The sequence below is a fragment of the Anomaloglossus baeobatrachus genome, chromosome 11 (genome assembly GCF_048569485.1).
Source record: "Anomaloglossus baeobatrachus isolate aAnoBae1 chromosome 11, aAnoBae1.hap1, whole genome shotgun sequence".
NCBI lineage: Eukaryota > Metazoa > Chordata > Amphibia > Anura > Aromobatidae > Anomaloglossus > Anomaloglossus baeobatrachus.
In genome coordinates, this window is record NC_134363.1 from 6172911 (window position 1) to 6195438 (window position 22528).

At 53.3% G+C, this 22528-nt stretch overlaps 1 protein-coding gene across 4 annotated transcripts in view; it reads right to left on the reverse strand.

The window, feature by feature from the left end:
• Nucleotides 1-664: 664 nt before the first annotated feature.
• The window catches only part of LOC142256453 (ephrin type-B receptor 2), a 60707-nt gene continuing 38843 nt past the window's right edge, over nt 665-22528 (reverse strand). For all 4 annotated transcript variants that reach the window (XM_075328143.1, XM_075328141.1, XM_075328142.1 and 1 more), the window contains exons 9-12: nt 22020-22169; nt 20904-21097; nt 19963-20118; nt 665-2972 (exon numbers count right to left, since the gene is read on the reverse strand). In XM_075328143.1, the coding sequence (XP_075184258.1) occupies nt 2864-2972; nt 19963-20118; nt 20904-21097; nt 22020-22169 (609 nt within the window). In that variant the 3' untranslated portion in view covers nt 665-2863. The remainder of the gene's footprint in view (nt 2973-19962; nt 20119-20903; nt 21098-22019; nt 22170-22528) is intronic.

The window sequence follows — 22528 nt, forward strand, 5'->3', positions numbered from 1 at the left end:
CCCATGTCATCAGTGATGTCATCACCAGGGGGCGGGGCTGTATATAAGGGGTGTGAACTGCTGTCTTCTCATCATTATATCAGTGATGTCATCATCAAGGGCGGGGCTGTAGTATAAGGTGTGTGGTCTGATGTCTGCTCATGTCATATCAATGATGTCATCGTCAGGGGCGGGGATGTAGTGTAAGGGGTGTGGCCTGATGTCTGATTATATATACCTACTGCTACTTGTTCAGCTCCTTGATAACTCCTCTAAGTACCCCTCAGTGCCCCCGTCCCCCTTTTAAGTGCTAAATATTGGCCACACTTCTTGTACTTGGATGATTCCATCAGGCGGCACAATCCGCACAATTGTGACTGAGCGCAGTGCTGTGTTGCAAAGCGTTGCCTGACAGGCTGATGTGGGGAATGGGCAGAGGCCCCTAGTCTAGGTCTCTGTGGTGGGGTTCGAGGTTGTGTATAATCATGGCGTCTTCAACCCCATTCATACTCCGTCCCCTGTTTGAACGAGGCAATAGATCGTCCTGGGTCTTGGAAATGGCGGATGATTCTTGGGCTCAGGGGTGAACCTGAATTTATTCGGGGGGGGGTTGCACTTTATCGTCCCTCTGTTTTTGGGAGGTGTATGTACATGCAATGATGGAAGGAAGCATCAGGAGCCACGCTCTTATAAACAAAGTCTTTATTTCAGCTATTGCCAGGAAGTTGCGTGGCGTTGTGCGCAGTCCTCGCTGCTCTCCTAGGGTGGAGCGACTGGACGGGACTCACAGTGTTGGCGTATTTCATTGCTTGTGGGGTGGAGGCCATATTATACCTGACTGAGACCCCGACTACAACTCTGCTACTTTATATGCTGGTGAGATTCTAGATGACCGGACAAGAATGGACGACTTCAGGCGCACATGATGGACAGTCACTAAAAACAGAGGACGTGGACGGCTGGATGAGAGGCCAACCGCAGGGGACCAGGATCTGCCCAGTGCTCGTCCCCACTCCGTCTCTTCGGTTACATCCCAAAATACATCACACAAGGCAAGACACCAGGCTCGGGGGATGTCGCCGAGACACCAGGCCCGGGGGACGACAACGAGACACCGGTTTGGGGGACAACAACGAGGCACCGGCCCGAGGGACAACGCCCAGACACCAGCCCGAGGGACGACATCGAGACACTGGCCCAGGGGATGACGGCCAGCCCCCATGGCCCCCGGGAGACCCAACCTCATGAAGATCTATTCAGACAGAACTCACGGCAGTGATAGAGAAGTCACACCTGCACCCGTAAACTGTTCGCTCCCTCCCCGAGAAGCAGTGCCAACCCAAAAAATAGAGCCGACATTAAGCATGAAGTCACTGCTCAGAGACCAGTACACAGTCACCCAGAGCAGCCCTGGAGCTGATGTCCACACGGATGGGGATAACCATGTACTGGAGCTCGGTGCTGGGTACTGGGGGATGTGGATGGGTCTGATAACCATAAAAAGAAGAACTGACAATCCTGGAGGAGAACTCACACTGTACTGATAACAGGAAACATGATGGGCACCGGCTACCAGTGCTGCCACATAGAACTGGATTAGTGTGGTTATGATAACTGGGAGGAGAGGCCGATATCGGCAGCATTACATCTCCTCCCACTGAAGGACACGCAAGACTTCGAGATAAGAAGATGGAAGCAGTGAAGTCCCGTTACAGGTTACACCATAATCTCATCGACAACCACCATCAGGGGCAGAAAGAGCAGACACAAATACAACCATTTCATGTAGAAGGTTGTGTCCTGGGTGAGGGACGTCCGGCAGGTGGAGGGGACCTGAGATCGACGCCTCCCTAGAGGCAGCTGAAGGCGTTGGCTGTGCTACACTGGGACCCATGGGGTTAATCCAGCCTTCAGCCCCGCGCCGCTCAGTCGCTGCACATCTGAAAAGCTTATATAATAAGCCGCAGAGCAGGTGCCGGCTGCAGGAATGAAGCGCTCCGGCTGGGCCACGTCCAGACCTCCAGCCAACCACACGGCAGAGCGTCGAGGTGCAGGGTTTTGATTTTTTTTATGTCCTTTTTTTCGGCAACTTCATTCTGTCAGAGACTGATAATCAAAAACAACGTAAAAAAAAGTCAAAATCTTGTAAACAAAGAAACAGATCCCCCAACGACGACAACATTGACGACAGTTTTTCAGGTTTTTTTTTTTACACTTCATAGTTTTGTCCTTAAGGAAAGACATCTGAGAAGAGGGGTTTGGCAATGGGTGGTCATCACTGAGGTTTGTGCACATGATGTGGATCAGTCCGGGGGTCGGAATGTGCGGGAATGCAAAAACGTAGAACTCACAAAACGCTCTGAGGTTTGGCAGAAAGGAGTCGTCCATTTATTACAAACACTACAAGTCTAAGCGGCATCTTCCGTCTCATGGAAAAAGCTGCTTTTAGTTAATTCTTGGAACATCTTCAAGATGAAGAGCTTGATATTCAGATGGAGCGGGTCCATTTAATGGAAATCAGCTCATCTGCCGCTCAGGTCATTCCCTGGTGGGCCATGTACCGCACTGATGCTCAGGACCGCTGTTCCGAGCTCATCGAGCCACCGCTGGAGAATGGGAGCAGAATTCATCACGTCCCTGTCAAGTCTTATTGTAAATGAATATTTGTACAAACCCAGGTTTAAATATTCCAAAAATATTCTTCCCATCAGCCCGAGCCCTTCCTAGGGAAGCTCTGTGGTCCGGGCGGCTCGAGGGACGAGCGGTCCTGTCCGTACCAGGTGCATTAGAGAAACTTCATTGTACCGGGGGTCGGGAGAGGAGGGAAGGCTCAGAACCCAAGTACATAGGAAGTGTGAGGATGAGGAAGCACGTGCCGTTCTGCTCAAACTTCTACCGACTGGATCTGGTTCATCTGTGCTCGCATCACCTGAATGCTGTTGAGGATTTTCTTCTGGTGACCGGCTAACGTGACCCCGACCCGTAGGATGTCTCTGAAAGAAAGAGCAGAAGCGATCAGTGTATCGTGAGCTGGAGATATGACCACTAACCGCTCTACTAGAGGACAATGGAGGGTCCACGGCCCGGACACAACGTGTGCCGCCTCAATCCACATGAAGCAATGTAAGCTGCAAGTGGGAAACGAGCAAACTACCTATAAACCAGCACAAAGCGAGGGCGAGAGGAGCGTGCGGGGGCAGAGATCAGTCGCTGCTGACCGCCCCAACACTGCGGATCCATTACAGGATGGCAGGTCTGGAGGGGCACAATCCATACCTCCTGTAATGGCCGCTGCTCTTCCACCTCGGTGCAGCCGCTCAGGAAAGGCCTTTATTATCTCCATTTTGGGCATCTCCACCAGAGATGTGATAACATCCCCTCCCCCCAACATCCAGGTCAGGGGTCCATAAAGTACAAGGGATGTAGTCTGGCTCTACCACTATAGACTAGGTGCTCTGGGTAAACAGTAGTATAAAATGTAAGCAAAACCCAAGCACTCAAATCACAAAAAGAGGGATAGTTTATGCAAGTGTTTTTTATTGACAAACTGCAAAAAAACATGTGAACCCAACAGAAGCAACACCGACGTTTCGGTTGTGACACCTTTATCAAGGTTGTTGCTTAGTGGAAAGACGCTAGACATCATCAAGCGGCCATCAGCGCGCGGGCATCATCGAGCGGCCATCAGCGCTCACGCATCATCGAGCGGGCATCAGCGCGCAGGCATCATTGAGCGGCCATCAGCACGCAGGCATCATCGAGCAGCCATCAGCACGTGGGCATCATCGAGCGCCCATCAGCGCTCACGCATCGTCGAGCGGCCATCAGCGCTCACGCATCATCGAGTGGCCATCAGCACACAGGCATCAGAGCGGACATCAGCGCTCACGCATCATCGAGCGGGCATCAGCACACAGGCATCAGAGCGGCCATCAGCGCGCGGGCATCATCGAGCGGCCATCAGCGCGCAGGCATCATCGAGCGGGCATCAGCACACAGGCATCAGAGCGGACATCAGCGCTCAGGCATCATCGAGCGGGCATCATCGAGCAGCCATCAGCACACAGGCATCAGAGCGGACATCAGCGCTCACGCATCATCGAGCGGGCATCAGCACACAGGCATCAGAGCGGCCATCAGCGCGCGGGCATCATTGAGCGGCCATCAGCGCGCAGGCATCATCGAGCGGCCTTTAGTGCACGGCCATTAGCGAGCAGCCATAAGCATGCGGGCATCATTGAGCGGCCATCAGCGCTCAGGCATCATCGAGCGGCCAGCAGCACACGGGCATCAGAGCGGCCATCAGCGCTCAGGCATCATCGAGCGGCCATCAGCACACGGGCATCAGAGCGGCCATCAGCGCTCAGGCATCATCGAGCGGGCATCATCGAGCGGGCATCAGCACACAGGCATCAGAGCGGCCATCAGCGCTCAGGCATCATCGAGCGGGCATCATCGAGCAGCCATCAGCACACAGGCATCAGAGCGGCCATCAGCGCTCACGCATCATCGAGCGGGCATCAGCACACAGGCATCAGAGCGGCCATCAGCGCTCAGGCATCATCGAGCGGGCATCAGCGCTCAGGCATCATCGAGCGGCCATTAGTGCACGGCCATTAGCGAGCAGCCATAAGCACGCGGGCATCATCAAGCGGCCATCAGCGCTCAGGCATCATCGAGCGGCCAGCAGCACACGGGCATCAGAGCGTCCATCAGCGCTCAGGCATCATCGAGCGGGCATCAGCGCTCAGGCATCATCGAGCGGCCATTAGTGCACGGCCATTAGCGAGCAGCCATAAGCACGCGGGCATCATCGAGCGGCCATCAGCGCTCAGGCATCATCGAGCGGCCAGCAGCACACGGGCATCAGAGCGTCCATCAGCGCTCAGGCATCATCGAGCGGGCATCAGCGCGCGGGCATCATCGAGCAGCCATCAGCACGCGGGCATCATCGAGCGGCCATCAGTGTACGGCCATCTGCGAGCAGCCATAAGCACGCGGGCATCATCAAGAAGCCATTAGTGCACAGCCATCAGCGCATGGTAAACAGTGAGCAGCCATCAGCGCGCAGGATCCACTGGTCTGTACTGATTGTATACAGCAGACGTGTAATTCTGGTGCACAGTGTGAAATAGGAAATTGGTGACGTGTTCAATACCTAAGTGAATATATTTCTAAAGACGTTACTGTGTAATAATGAGAAATGACACCGGGGAAAGTATTGAACACGTTACTGAAAAGTATATAATACTTGGTACATTCTCCTTTGTTGGTGAGGAAGGTTCCAGATGCCTCCTGTATGGAGACACTAGTCCCTGCATTGCTCAGGTGGATTTTGGACCATTCTTCCGCACACACTCCTCACATCCTGTATGGAGACACTAGTCCCTGCATTGCTCAGGTGGATTTTGGCCCATTCTTCCGCACACACTCCTCACATCCTGTATGGAGACACTAGTCACCTGCATTGCTCAGGTGGATTTTGGCCCATTCTTCTGCACACACTCCTCACATCCTGTATGGAGACACTAGTCCCTGCATTGCTCAGGTGGATTTTGGCCCATTCTTCCGCACACACTCCTCACATCCTGTATGGAGACACTAGTCCCTGCATTGCTCAGGTGGATTTTGGCCCATTCTTCTGCACACACTCCTCACATCCTGTATGGAGACACTAGTCGCCTGCATTGCTCAGGTGGATTTTGGCCCATTCTTCCGCACACACTCCTCACATCCTGTATGGAGACACTAGTCACCTGCATTGCTCAGGTGGATTTTGGCCCATTCTTCCGCACACACTCCTCACATCCTGTATGGAGACACTAGTCCCTGCATTGCTCAGGTGGATTTTGGCCCATTCTTCTGCACACACTCCTCACATCCTGTATGGAGACACTAGTCGCCTGCATTGCTCAGGTGGATTTTGGCCCATTCTTCCGCACACACTCCTCACATCCTGTATGGAGACACTAGTCGCCTGCATTGCTCAGGTGGATTTTGGCCATTCTTCCGCACACACTCCTCACATCCTGTATGGAGACACTAGTCCCTGCATTGCTCAGGTGGATTTTGGCCCATTCTTCCGCACACACTCCTCACATCCTGTATGGAGACACTAGTCCCTGCATTGCTCAGGTGGATTTTGGCCCATTCTTCCGCACACACTCCTCACATCCTGTATGGAGACACTAGTCCCTGCATTGCTCAGGTGGATTTTGGCCCATTCTTCCGCACACACTCCTCACATCCTGTATGGAGGCACTAGTCCCTGCATTGCTCAGGTGGATTTTGGCCCATTCTTCCGCACACACTCCTCACATCCTGTATGGAGACGCTAGTCGCTTGCATTGCTCAGGTGGATTTTGGCCCATTCTTCCGCACACACTCCTCACATCCTGTATGGAGACACTAGTCCCTGCATTGCTCAGGTGGATTTTGGCCCATTCTTCCGCACACACTCCTCACATCCTGTATGGAGGCACTAGTCCCTGCATTGCTCAGGTGGATTTTGGCCCATTCTTCCGCACACACTCCTCACATCCTGTATGGAGACGCTAGTCGCTTGCATTGCTCAGGTGGATTTTGGCCCATTCTTCCGCACACACCCCTCACATCCTGTATGGAGGCACTAGTCCCTGCATTGCTCAGGTGGATTTTGGCCCATTCTTCCACACACACTCCTCACATCCTGTATGGAGGCACTAGTCCCTGCATTGCTAAGGTGGATTTTGGGCCATTCTTCCGCACACACTCCTCACATCCTGTATGGAGACACTAGTCCCTGCATTGCTCAGGTGGATTTTGGCCCATTCTTCCGCACACACTCCTCACATCCTGTATGGAGACACTAGTCACCTGCATTGCTCAGGTGGATTTTGGCCCATTCTTCCGCACACACACTCCTCACATCCTGTATGGAGACACTAGTCCCTGCATTGCTCAGGTGGATTTTGGCCCATTCTTCTGCACACACTCCTCACATCCTGTATGGAGACACTAGTCGCCTGCATTGCTCAGGTGGATTTTGGCCCATTCTTCCGCACACACTCCTCACATCCTGTATGGAGACACTAGTCACCTGCATTGCTCAGGTGGATTTTGGCCCATTCTTCCGCACACACTCCTCACATCCTGTATGGAGACACTAGTCCCTGCATTGCTCAGGTGGATTTTGGCCCATTCTTCTGCACACACTCCTCACATCCTGTATGGAGACACTAGTCGCCTGCATTGCTCAGGTGGATTTTGGCCCATTCTTCCGCACACACTCCTCACATCCTGTATGGAGACACTAGTCGCCTGCATTGCTCAGGTGGATTTTGGCCATTCTTCCGCACACACTCCTCACATCCTGTATGGAGACACTAGTCCCTGCATTGCTCAGGTGGATTTTGGCCCATTCGTCCGCACACACTCCTCACATCCTGTATGGAGACACTAGTCCCTGCATTGCTCAGGTGGATTTTGGCCCATTCTTCCGCACACACTCCTCACATCCTGTATGGAGACACTAGTCCCTGCATTGCTCAGGTGGATTTTGGCCCATTCTTCCGCACACACTCCTCACATCCTGTATGGAGGCACTAGTCCCTGCATTGCTCAGGTGGATTTTGGCCCATTCTTCCGCACACACTCCTCACATCCTGTATGGAGACGCTAGTCGCTTGCATTGCTCAGGTGGATTTTGGCCCATTCTTCCGCACACACCCCTCACATCCTGTATGGAGGCACTAGTCCCTGCATTGCTCAGGTGGATTTTGGCCCATTCTTCCACACACACTCCTCACATCCTGTATGGAGGCACTAGTCCCTGCATTGCTAAGGTGGATTTTGGGCCATTCTTCCGCACACACTCCTCACATCCTGTATGGAGACACTAGTCCCTGCATTGCTCAGGTGGATTTTGGCCCATTCTTCCGCACACACTCCTCACATCCTGTATGGAGACACTAGTCACCTGCATTGCTCAGGTGGATTTTGGCCCATTCTTCCGCACACACACTCCTCACATCCTGTATGGAGACACTAGTCCCTGCATTGCTCAGGTGGATTTTGGCCCATTCTTCTGCACACACTCCTCACATCCTGTATGGAGACACTAGTCGCCTGCATTGCTCAGGTGGATTTTGGCCCATTCTTCCGCACACACTCCTCACATCCTGTATGGAGACACTAGTCGCCTGCATTGCTCAGGTGGATTTTGGCCATTCTTCCGCACACACTCCTCACATCCTGTATGGAGACACTAGTCCCTGCATTGCTCAGGTGGATTTTGGCCCATTCTTCCGCACACACTCCTCACATCCTGTATGGAGACACTAGTCCCTGCATTGCTCAGGTGGATTTTGGCCCATTCTTCCGCACACACTCCTCACATCCTGTATGGAGACACTAGTCCCTGCATTGCTCAGGTGGATTTTGGCCCATTCTTCCGCACACACTCCTCACATCCTGTATGGAGGCACTAGTCCCTGCATTGCTCAGGTGGATTTTGGCCCATTCTTCCGCACACACTCCTCACATCCTGTATGGAGACGCTAGTCGCTTGCATTGCTCAGGTGGATTTTGGCCCATTCTTCCGCACACACCCCTCACATCCTGTATGGAGGCACTAGTCCCTGCATTGCTCAGGTGGATTTTGGCCCATTCTTCCACACACACTCCTCACATCCTGTATGGAGGCACTAGTCCCTGCATTGCTAAGGTGGATTTTGGGCCATTCTTCCGCACACACTCCTCACATCCTGTATGGAGACACTAGTCCCTGCATTGCTCAGGTGGATTTTGGCCCATTCTTCCGCACACACTCCTCACATCCTGTATGGAGACACTAGTCACCTGCATTGCTCAGGTGGATTTTGGCCCATTCTTCCGCACACACACTCCTCACATCCTGTATGGAGACACTAGTCGCCTGCATTGCTCAGGTGGATTTTGGCCCATTCTTCCGCACACACTCCTCACATCCTGTATGGAGACACTAGTCACCTGCATTGCTCAGGTGGATTTTGGCCCATTCTTCCGCACACACACTCCTCACATCCTGTATGGAGACACTAGTCACCTGCATTGCTCAGGTGGATTTTGGCCATTCTTCCGCACACACTCCTCACATCCTGTATGGAGGCACTAGTCCCTGCATTGCTCAGGTGGATTTTGGCCCATTCTTCTGCACACACTCCTCACATCCTGTATGGAGACACTAGTCACCTGCATTGCTCAGGTGGATTTTGGCCCATTCTTCCGCACACTCCTCACATCCTGTATGGAGACACTAGTCACCTGCATTGCTCAGGTGGATTTTGGCCCATTCTTCCGCACACACTCCTCACATCCTGTATGGAGACACTAGTCCCTGCATTGCTCAGGTGGATTTTGTCCCATTCTTCCGCACACACTCCTCACATCCTGTATGGAGACACTAGTCACCTGCATTGCTCAGGTGGATTTTGCCCCATTCTTCCGCACACACTCCTCACATCCTGTATGGAGACACTAGTCACCTGCATTGCTCAGGTGGATTTTGCCCCATTCTTCCGCACACACTCCTCACATCCTGTATGGAGACACTAGTCCCTGCATTGCTCAGGTGGATTTTGCCCCATTCTTCCGCACACACTCCTCACATCCTGTATGGAGACACTAGTCACCTGCATTGCTCAGGTGGATTTTGCCCCATTCTTCCGCACACACTCCTCACATCCTGTATGGAGACACTAGTCCCTGCATTGCTCAGGTGGATTTTGGCCCATTCTTCCGCACACACTCCTCACATCCTGTATGGAGACACTAGTCCCTGCATTGCTCAGGTGGATTTTGGACCATTCTTCCGCACACACTCCTCACATCCTGTATGGAGATACTAGTCCCTGCATTGCTCAGGTGGATTTTGGCCCATTCTTCTGCACACACTCCTCACATCCTGTATGGAGACACTGGTTGCCTGCATTGCTCAGGTGGATTTTGGCCCATTCTTCCGCACACACTCCTCACATCCTGTATGGAGACACTAGTCCCTGCATTGCTCAGGTGGATTTGTCCCATTCTTCCGCACACACTCCTCACATCCTGTATGGAGACACTAGTCACCTGCATTGCTCAGGTGGAGTTTGGCCCATTCTTCTGCACACACTCCTCACATCCTGTATGGAGGCACTAGTCCCTGCATTGCTCAGGTGGATTTTGGCCCATTCTTCTGCACACACTCCTCACATCCTGTATGGAGGCACTAGTCCCTGCATTGCTCAGGTGGATTTTGGCCCATTCTTCTGCACACACTCCTCACATCCTGTATGGAGACACTAGTCACCTGCATTGCTCAGGTGGATTTTGGCCCATTCTTCCGCACACACTCCTCACATCCTGTATGGAGACACTAGTCACCTGCATTGCTCAGGTGGATTTTGGCCCATTCTTCCGCACACACTCCTCACATCCTGTATGGAGACACTGGTTGCCTGCATTGCTCAGGTGGATTTTGGTCCATTCTTCCGCACACACTCCTCACATCCTGTATGGAGACACTGGTCGCCTGCATTGCTCAGGTGGATTTTGGCCCATTCTTCCGCACACACTCCTCACATCCTGTATGGAGACACTAGTCGCCTGCATTGCTCAGGTGGATTTTGTCCCATTCTTCCGCACGCACTCCTCACACCCTGTATGGAGACACTAGTCGCCTGCATTGCTCAGGTGGATTTTGGTCCATTCTTCCACACACACTCCTCACATCCTGTATGGAGACACTAGTCCCTGCATTGCTCAGGTGGATTTTGGTCCATTCTTCCACACACACTCCTCACATCCTGTATGGAGACACTAGTCGCCTGCATTGCTCAGGTGGATTTTGGCCCATTCTTCCACACACACTCCTCACATCCTGTATGGAGACACTAGTCGCCTGCATTGCTGAGGTGGATTTTGGCCCATTCTTCCACACACACTCCTCACATCCTGTATGGAGACACTAGTCACCTGCATTGCTCAGGTGGATATTGGTCCATTCTTCCGCACACACTCTTCACATCCTGTATGGAGACACTAGTCACCTGCATTGCTCAGGTGGATTTTGGTCCATTCTTCCGCACACACTCCTCACATCTTGTATGGAGACACTAGTCGCCTGCATTGCTCAGGTGGATTTTGGCCCATTCTTCCGCACACACTCCTCACATCCTGTATGGAGACACTAGTCGCCTGCATTGCTCAGGTGGATTTTGGCCCATTCTTCCGCACACACTCCTCACATCCTGTATGGAGACACTAGTCGCCTGCATTGCTCAGGTGGATTTTGGCCCATTCTTACACACACACTCCTCACATCCTGTATAGAGACACTAGTCACCTGCATTGCTCAGGAGGATTTTGGCCCATTCTTCCGCACACACTCCTCACATCCTGTATGGAGACACTAGTCACCTGCATTGCTCAGGTGGATTTTGGCCCATTCTTCCGCACACACTCCTCACATCCTGTATGGAGACACTAGTCACCTGCATTGCTCAGGTGGATTTTGGCCCATTCTTCCACACACACACTCCTCACATCTTGTATGGAGACACTAGTCGTCTCCATTGCTCAGGTGGATTTTGGCCCATTCTTCCACACACTCCTCACATCCTGTATGGAGACACTAGTCTCCTCAATTGCTCAGGTGGATTTTGGCCCATTCTTCCGCACACACACTCCTCACATCCTGTATGGAGACACTAGTCCCTGCATTGCACAGGTGGATTTTGGCCAATTCTTCCGCACACACTCCTCACATCCTGTATGGAGACACTAGTCACCTGCATTGCTCAGGTGGATTTTGGCCCATTCTCCCGCACACACTCCTCACATCCTGTATAGAGACACTAGTCACCTGCATTGCTCAGGTGGATTTTGGCCCATTCTTCTGCACACACACTCCTCACATCCTGTATGGAGACACTAGTCGCCTGCATTGCTCAGGTGGATTTTGGCCCATTCTTCCGCACACACTCCTCACATCCTGTATGGCGACACTAGTCGCCTGCATTGCTCAGGTGGATTTTGGCCCACTCTTCCACACATACTCCTCACATCCTGTATGGAGACACTAGTCGCCTGCATTGCTCAAGTGGATTTTGGCCCATTCTTCCGCACACACACTCCTCACATCCTGTATGGAGACACTAGTCACCTGCATTGCTCAGGTGGATTTTGGCCCATTCTTCCGCACACACTCCTCACATCCTGTATGGAGACACTGGTCACCTGCATTCCTCAGGTGGATTTTGGCCCATTCTTCCGCACACACTCCTCACATCCTGTATGGAGACACTAGTCGCCTGCATTGCTCAGGTGGATTTTGGCCCATTCTTCCGCACACACTCCTCACATCCTGTATGGAGACACTAGTCACCTGCATTGCTCAGGTGGATTTTGGCCCATTCTTCCGCACACACACTCCTCACATCCTGTATGGAGACACTAGTCACCTGCATTGCTCAGGTGGATTTTGGCCCATTCTTCCGCACACACTCCTCACATCCTGTATGGAGACACTAGTCACCTGCATTGCTCAGGTGGATTTTGGCCCATTCTTCCACACACACACTCCTCACATCTTGTATGGAGACACTAGTCGTCTCCATTGCTCAGGTGGATTTTGGCCCACTCTTCCACACACACACGCCTCACATCCTGTATGGAGACACTAGTCACCTGCATTGCTCAGGTGGATTTTGGCCCACTCTTCCACACATACTCCTCACATCCTGTATGGAGACACTAGTCGCCTGCATTGCTCAGGTGGATTTTGGCCCATTCTTCCGCACACACACTCCTCACATCCTGTATGGAGACACTAGTCACCTGCATTGCTCAGGTGGATTTTGGACCATTCTTCCGAACACACTCCTCACATTCTGTATGGAGACACTAGTCGCCTGCATTGCTCAGGTGGATTTTGGGCCATTCTTCCACACACACACGCCTCACATCCTGTATGGAGACACTAGTCCCTGCATTGCTCAGGTGGATTTTGGCCCATTCTTCCGCACACACTCCTCACATCCTGTATGGAGACACTAGTCGCCTGCATTGCTCAGGTGGATTTTGGTCCATTCTTCCGCACACACTCCTCACATCCTGTATGGAGACACTAGTCGCCTGCATTGCTCAGGTGGATTTTGGCCCATTCTTCCGCACACACTCCTCACATCCTGTATGGAGACACTAGTCGCCTGCATTGCTCAGGTGGATTTGGCCCATTCTTCCGCACACACTCCTCACATCCTGTATGGAGACACTAGTCCCTGCATTGCTCAGGTGGATTTTGGCCCATTCTTCCGCACACTCCTCACATCCTGTATGGAGACACTAGTCGCCTGCATTGCTCAGGTGGATTTTGGCCCATTCTTCCACACACTCCTCACATCCTGTATGGAGACACTAGTCTCCTCAATTGCTCAGGTGGATTTTGGCCCATTCTTCCACACACACTCCTCACATCCTGTATGGAGACACTAGTCGCCTGCATTGCTCAGGTGGATTTTGGCACATTCTTCCGCACACACTCCTCACATCCTGTATGGAGACACTAGTCGCCTGCATTGCTCAGGTGGATTTTGGCCCATTCTTCCACACACACTCCTCACATCCTGTATGGAGACACTAGTCGCCTGCATTGCTCAGGTGGATTTTGGCCCATTCTTCCGCACACACTCCTCACATCCTGTATGGAGACACTAGTCGCCTGCATTGCTCAGGTGGATTTTGGCACATTCTTCCACACACACTCCTCACATCCTGTATGGAGACACTAGTCACCTGCATTGCTCAGGTGGATTTTGGCCCATTCTTCCGCACATACACTCCTCACATCCTGTATGGAGATACTAGTCGCCTGCATTGCTCAGGTGGATTTTGGCCCATTCTTACACACACACTCCTCACATCCTGTATAGAGACACTAGTCGCCTGCATTGCTCAGGTGGATTTTGGTCCATTCTTCTGCACACACTCCTCACATCCTGTATGGAGACACTAGTCGCCTGCATTGCTCAGGTGGATTTTGGCCCATTCTTCCACACACACTCCTCACATCCTGTATGGAGACACTAGTCGCCTGCATTGCTCAGGTGGATTTTGGCCATTCTTCCGCACACACTCCTCACATCCTGTATGGAGACACTAGTCGCCTGCATTGCTCAGGTGGATTTTGGCCATTCTTCCGCACACACTCCTCACATCCTGTATGGAGACACTAGTCGCCTGCATTGCTCAGGTGGATTTTGGTCCATTCTTCTGCACACACTCCTCACATCCTGTATGGAGACACTAGTCGCCTGCATTGCTCAGGTGGATTTTGGCCCATTCTTCCACACACACTCCTCACATCCTGTATGGAGACACTAGTCGCCTGCATTGCTCAGGTGGATTTTGGCCATTCTTCCGCACACACTCCTCACATCCTGTATGGAGACACTAGTCACCTGCATTGCTCAGGTGGATTTTGGCCCATTCTTCTGCACACACTCCTCACATCCTGTATGTAGACACTAGTCGTCTCCATTGCTCAGGTGGATTTTGGCCCACTCTTCCACACACACACGCCTCACATCCTGTATGGAGACACTAGTCGCCTGCATTGCTCAGGTGGATTTTGGCCCATTCTTCCGCACACACTCCTCACATCCTGTATGGAGACACTAGTCGTCTGCATTGCTCAGGTGGATTTTGGCCCATTCTTCCGCACACACTCCTCACATCCTGTATGGAGACACTAGTCACCTGCATTGCTCAGGTGGATTTTGGCCCATTCTTCCGCACACACTCCTCACATCCTGTATGGAGACACTAGTCACCTGCATTGCTCAGGTGGATTTTGGTCCATTCTTCCGCACACACTCCTCACATCCTGTATGGAGATACTAGTCGCCTGCATTGCTCAGGTGGATTTTGGCCCATTCTTCTGCACACACTCCTCACATCCTGTATGGAGACACTAGTCGCCTGCATTGCTCAGGTGGATTTTGGCCCATTCTTCCACACACACTCCTCACATCCTGTATGGAGACACTAGTCGCCTGCATTGCTCAGGTGGATTTTGGCCATTCTTCCGCACACACTCCTCACATCCTGTATGGAGACACTAGTCGCCTGCATTGCTCAGGTGGATTTTGGCCATTCTTCCGCACACACTCCTCACATCCTGTATGGAGACACTAGTCGCCTGCATTGCTCAGGTGGATTTTGGTCCATTCTTCTGCACACACTCCTCACATCCTGTATGGAGACACTAGTCGCCTGCATTGCTCAGGTGGATTTTGGCCCATTCTTCCACACACACTCCTCACATCCTGTATGGAGACACTAGTCGCCTGCATTGCTCAGGTGGATTTTGGCCATTCTTCCGCACACACTCCTCACATCCTGTATGGAGACACTAGTCACCTGCATTGCTCAGGTGGATTTTGGCCCATTCTTCTGCACACACTCCTCACATCCTGTATGAAGACACTAGTCGTCTCCATTGCTCAGGTGGATTTTGGCCCACTCTTCCACACACACACGCCTCACATCCTGTATGGAGACACTAGTCGCCTGCATTGCTCAGGTGGATTTTGGCCCATTCTTCCGCACACACTCCTCACATCCTGTATGGAGACACTAGTCGTCTGCATTGCTCAGGTGGATTTTGGCCCATTCTTCCGCACACACTCCTCACATCCTGTATGGAGACACTAGTCACCTGCATTGCTCAGGTGGATTTTGGTCCATTCTTCCGCACACACTCCTCACATCCTGTATGGAGACACTAGTCCCTGCATTGCTCAGGTGGATTTTGGCCCATTCTTCCGCACACTCCTCACATCCTGTATGGAGACACTAGTCGCCTGCATTGCTCAGGTAGGATTTTGGTCCATTCTTCCGCACACACTCCTCACATCCTGTATGGAGACACTAGTCCCTGCATTGCTCAGGTGGATTTTGGCCCATTCTTCCACACACTCCTCACATCCTGTATGGAGACACTAGTCACCTGTATTGCTCAGGTGGATTTTGGCCCATTCTTCTGCACACACACTCCTCACATCCTGTATGGAGACACTAGTCTCCTCAATTGCTCAGGTGGATTTTGGCCCATTCTTCCACACACACTCCTCACATCCTGTATGGAGACACTAGTCGCCTGCATTGCTCAGGTGGATTTTGGCCCATTCTTCCGCACACACTCCTCACATCCTGTATGGAGACACTAGTCGCCTGCATTGCTCAGGTGGATTTTGGCACATTCTTCCGCACACACTCCTCACATCCTGTATGGAGACACTAGTCGCCTGCATTGCTCAGGTGGATTTTGGCACATTCTTCCGCACACACTCCTCACATCCTGTATGGAGACACTAGTCTCCTCAATTGCTCAGGTGGATTTTAGCCCACTCTTCCGCACACACTCCTCACATCCTGTATGGAGACACTAGTCTCCTCAATTGGTCAGGTGGATTTTAGCCCACTCTTCCGCACACACTCCTCACATCCTGCAGGTCCCAGCTCCTTGCATGATCTCTGAGCATTAGCACTTTCCAGACAATTTCTCATGGATTCAGCTCAGGTGATCGGCTCGGCCATTCTAGCAGATTTTTTTTTTCTCGGCTGTGTGTTTCTTTGGCTGTGTGTTTGGGATCACTGCCTACTGAAATGTCCACCCTCGAATCATCTTCATCATCCTGGTAGATGGCAGCAGATGTGTATCAGGAATGTCTCTGTACATTGGTCCATTCATCCTTCCTTCAGTCATATAACGTTTGCCAGTGTCGTCCACTGAAAAACAGCCCCACACCACGATGTTCCCACCTCCACACTTCACTGGTGTTGCTGTTTTTTGGGTGATTTATCTTTTGGCCTACAAACATGGTGTGTATTATGACCTCCAAATAGTTCAGTTTTGGTCTCCTCTAATCAGATTATATTCTCCCAGTGTTTCACAGACTTGTCTAAATGTTGAGCAAACATTAAACAAGCTTGAACCTACTTTTTTCAACAGTGGAGTCTTGGGTAGTGAGCAGCACACAGGAGCGCACACGGCCACGAAGGGGGAGCGCACACGGGCCAAGGCGGCGGAGCGCACACGGGCCATGGAGGGGGGAGCGCACACGGGCCAAGGTGGCGGAGCGCACACGGGCCATGGAGGGGGGAGCGCACACGGGCCATGGAGGGGGGAGCGCACACGGGCCATGGAGGGGGGAGCGCACACGGGCCATGGAGGGGGGAGCGCACACGGGCCATGGAGGGGGAGTGCATACAGGCCATGGAGGGGGGAGCGCATACAGGCAATGGAGGGGGAGCGCATACAGGCAATGGAGGGGGAGCGCATACAGGCAATGGAGGGGGAGAGCATACAGGGCATGGAGGGGAGAGCATACAGGCCATGGAGGGGGGAGCGCATACAGGCAATGGAGGGGGAGCGCATACAGGCAATGGAGGGGGAGCGCATACAGGCCATGGAGGGGGAGTGTATACAGGCCATGGAGGGGGAGCGCATACAGGCCATGGAGGGGGAGCGCATACAGGCCATGGAGGGGGAGTGCATACAGGCCATAGAGGAGGAGAACATACAGGCCATGGAGGGGAGAGCATACAGGCCATGGAGGGGAGAGCATACAGGCCATGGAGGAGGAGAGCATACAGGCCATGGAGGAGGAGAGCATACAGGCCATGGAGGGGAGAGCATACAGGCCATGGAGGGGAGAGCATACAGGCCATGGAGGGGAGAGCATACAGGCCATGGAGGGGAGAGCATACAGGCCATAGAGGGGGAGCGCATACAGGCCATGGAGGGGGAGCGCATACAGGCCATAGAGGAGGAGAGCATACAGGCCATGGACGGGGAGTGCATACAGGCCATGGAGGAGGAGTGCATACAGGCCATGGAGGGGGAGCGCATACAGGCCATAGAGGAGGAGAGCATACAGGCCATGGAGGGGGAGCGCATACAGGCCATAGAGGAGGAGAGCATACAGGCCATGGACGGGGAGTGCATACAGGCCATGGAGGGAGAGAGCATACAGGCCATAGAGGAGGAGAGCATACAGGCCATGGAGGAGTGCATACAGGCCATGGAGGAGGAGTGCATACAGGCCATGGAGGGGGAGTGCATACAGGCCATGGAGGGGAGAGCATACAGGCCATGGAGGGGAGAGCATACAGGCCATGGAGGGGGGGTGCATACAGGCCATAGAGGGGGAGCGCATACAGGCCATAGAGGAGGAGAGCATACAGGCCATGGAGGGGGAGTGCATACAGGCTATAGAGGAGGAGAGCATACAGGCCATGGAGGGGGAGTGCATACAGGCCATGGACGGGGAGTGCATACAGGCCATAGAGGAGGAGAGCATACAGGCCATGGAGGGGGAGTGCATACAGGCCATGGAGGGGAGAGCATACAGGCCATGGAGGGGGAGTGCATACAGGCCATGGACGGGGAGTGCATACAGGCCATAGAGGAGGAGAGCATACAGGCCATGGAGGGGGAGAGCATACAGGCCATGGAGGGGGAGTGCATACAGGCCATGGAGGGGGAGTGCATACAGGCCATGGAGGGGGAGTGCATACAGGCCATGGACGGGGAGTGCATACAGGCCATAGAGGAGGAGAGCATACAGGCCATGGAGGGGGAGTGCATACAGGCCATGGACGGGGAGTGCATACAGGCCATGGAGGGGAGAGCATACAGGCCATGGAGGGGGGGTGCATACAGGCTATAGAGGAGGAGAGCATACAGGCCATGGAGGAGGAGAGCATACAGGCCATAGAGGGGGAGCGCATACAGGCCATGGAGGGGAGAGCATACAGGCCATGGAGGGGGGGTGCATACAGGCTATAGAGGAGGAGAGCATACAGGCTATAGAGGAGGAGAGCATACAGGCCATGGAGGGGGAGTGCATACAGGCCATGGACGGGGAGTGCATACAGGCCATAGAGGAGGAGAGCATACAGGCCATGGAGGGGGAGTGCATACAGGCCATGGACGGGGAGTGCATACAGGCCATGGAGGGGAGAGCATACAGGCCATGGAGGGGGGGTGCATACAGGCTATAGAGGAGGAGAGCATACAGGCCATGGAGGAGGAGTGCATACAGGCCATGGAGGAGGAGAGCATACAGGCCATAGAGGGGGAGCGCATACAGGCCATAGAGGGGGAGAGCATACAGGCCATGGAGGGGAGAGCATACAGGCCATGGAGGTTGTCTTTGAAACAATTGTATCTGCTGATTCCAGGTCTTTCTGTAGATCTCCACAAATGGCTTTTGGACAACTCTTCTGATAATTCTTTTCACTCCTCCGTGTGACATCTTGCGAGGAGCACCTGGTAGTGGCCGGCTTATGGTGAAATTATGTTCTTTCTACATCCAGGTTATGGCCCCAATAGTGCTCATTGGACCCTTCAGTAGTTTAGGATTTCTTCTGTAACCAATGTCACCAGTATGTTCTGCAACAATAAGGTTGTGAAGGTCTTGAGGCAGCTCCCTAGTTTTACCCATCATGAGATGTTCCTTGTGTGGCACCTTGGTAATGAGACACCATCAGTTGTTGAACCATGTGATATTAGTTTTCACTAAGTGGCCAGATTGCTTTCTAATTATTGATAGATTTCAGCGTGTGTCAGGACTTTCCAGGGCTTTTTGCACTTCTTTTTCTTCATGTGTTCAATATTTTTTCCTGTGTCATTTCTCATTATTACACATCTATTAAACATTTATGGACATCTATGGTTGATTTATTTGCCTGTGTGGATTGGTGAGAAATTCATGTTAATAGCAGCTTTAGAAATATATTTACTTAGAAAATGGGTGAATCGGTTCAATACTTATTTCACCCGCTGTATATAGGACCAGAATCTTGCAAAAGTGCCCTCCGAGTCTGTAGTATCTATATATGGCAGAGACCTGTAAGAGCGAAGTATATAGGGCCCCGGCAGCATGGACGCCGCCTCCAGATACCCATGTTACTTACTCCATGATCATTTGTGACACGACATCGAAAGATGTGAATCCGGAGTTGGCGAAACTCTCCTTGTATTGTCCCATCTTGATGGCGTCCAGCCACTCATCCACAGTGTTGAAGCTGGTGTAATCAGGGACTGTGCGGTCCAGGAGCGGGAGCGTCACCCTGGAGGAAAAAAACGGAGAGTGAGTGGAGTGGGGTAAGGGGCACTTTGCACACTACGACATCACAAGCCGATGGTAGCGATGCCGAGCGCGATAGTCCCCGCAACCGTCGCAGCTGGGATATCATGGTGATAGCTGCCGTAGTGAACATTATCGCTACGGCAGCTTCACATGCACTCACCTGCCCTGCGACGTCCCTCTGGCCGGCAACCCGCCTCCTTCCTAAGGGAGCGGGTGGTGCGGCGTCACAGCGACGTCACACGGCAGGCGGCCAATAGCAGCGGAGGGGCGGAGATGAGCAGGATGTAAACATCCCGCCCACCTCCTTCCTTCCGCATTGCAGACGGGATGCAGGTAGGAGATGTTCCTCGCTCCTGCGGCTTCATACACAGCGATGTGCGCTGCCGCTGGAGCGAGGAACAACATCGTAACATCGGACTTTCCCAAACAAGGGAATTTCCAACGCTACACCAATGATACGATTACAACGCTTTTGCACTCGTTAATCGTATCAAAAATGCTTTACACACTACGTCATCGCCTGCGACGCCGGATGTGCGTCACTTTCAATTTGACCCCACTGACATCGCACCTGCAATATCGTAGTGTGCAAAGTGCCCCTAAGTATAAGGGGAGCGACACAATTCACCCCAATCACATACATCAGGTGAATACCCCTGCAGTTACACAACTGTTGGGGTCTCATGGTCACAATTCATTGGTAGATTGTGGGTTATCTAAACCTCTACCTCCAGCCCACCAGGAGATGAAACATGGACGTCGTACCCAGAGGATAGTGGAGCCACAGCCTTCAGAGTGTTGGGATTTCGGATCATCTTGTCCAATGTGTTGACTATTTGTCCAAATTTTGGCCGATGATTTCTGTCTTTTTGCCAACAGTCAAGCATTAGTTGGTGGAGGGCACTAGGGCAGTCCATGGGGGGCGGAAGGCGATAGTCCTGCTCTATGGCGTTTATAACCTGCAATAAATGATTGGAGCGTGAGAAGGATCTGGTACACTGCCTCCGCCACCACGCACTGGCCGGTACACTGCCTCCGCCACCACGCACTGGCCGGTACACTGCCTCCGCCACCACGCACTGGCCGGTACACTGCCTCCGCCACCACGCACTGGCCGGTACACTGCCTCCGCCACCACGCACTGGCCGGTACACTGCCTCCGCCACCACGCACTGGCCGGTACACTGCCTCCGCCACCACGCACTGGCCGGTACACTGCCTCCGCCACCACGCACTGGCCGGTACACTGCCTCCGCCACCACGCACTGGCCGGTACACTGCCTCCGCCACCACGCACTGGCCGGTACACTGCCTCCGCCACCACGCACTGGCCGGTACACTGCCTCCGCCACCACGCACTGGCCGGTACACTGCCTCCGCCACCACGCACTGGCCGGTACACTGCCTCCGCCACCACGCACTGGCTGGTACACTGCCTCCGCCACCACGCACTGGCCGTACACTGCCTCCGCCACCACGCACTGGCCGGTACACTGCCTCCGCCACCACGCACTGGCCGGTACACTGCCTCCGCCACCACACACTGGCCGGTACACTGCCTCCGCCACCACGCACTGGCCGGTACACTGCCTCCGCCACCACGCACTGGCCGGTACACTGCCTCCGCCACCACGCACTGGCCGGTACACTGCCTCCGCCACCACTCACTGGCCGGTACACTGCCTCCGCCACCACGCACTGGCCGGTACACTGCCTCCGCCACCACACACTGAAGATACAATGTGCCCTACCCCACATCTTGAGCTCACCATACCCATAGTTTGCTTGGAGCGGCGACCAGCAATGATTCCCACACTGCTGTCTTCTGATGGGTCTGCCGCTCCCAACACCCTCATTTCATCCACCGCAAGTCCTACTTACGTCCTGGTTCGTCATGTCCCAGTAGGGTCTCTCCCCATAAGACATCACTTCCCACATGACGATGCCGTAGCTCCAAACGTCGCTTGCCGATGTGAACTTTCTGTACTGAATGGCTTCAGGGGCCGTCCAGCGGATCGGGATCTTCCCTCCCTACAGAGAAAAGACTCACATCCATCAATACAGAGCATGAGAGACACAGGGGCGGCCGGAGAAGCTCTGTGCTGCACCCATGATGGACCGCTCAAAGGGGGGGGTCATAGGTGTCTGAACACAAAGTCTGCAGGTTGTCAGAGTAGGACGGTCCCTGGAGTACGGGAGGGATGGCGGAGGGAGGGATGGCGGAGGGAGGGATGGCGGAGGGAGGGATGGCGGAGGGAGGGATGGCGGAGGGAGTGCGGAGCGTCGTTATTTGGCGTATCGAGGACTTCATAATAATGTAAGGATTTTCAGGACAGGCAGAGGACACATCTAAAGCCTGACATAGCCGGGCGGTAAATGAGCAGCGCCCC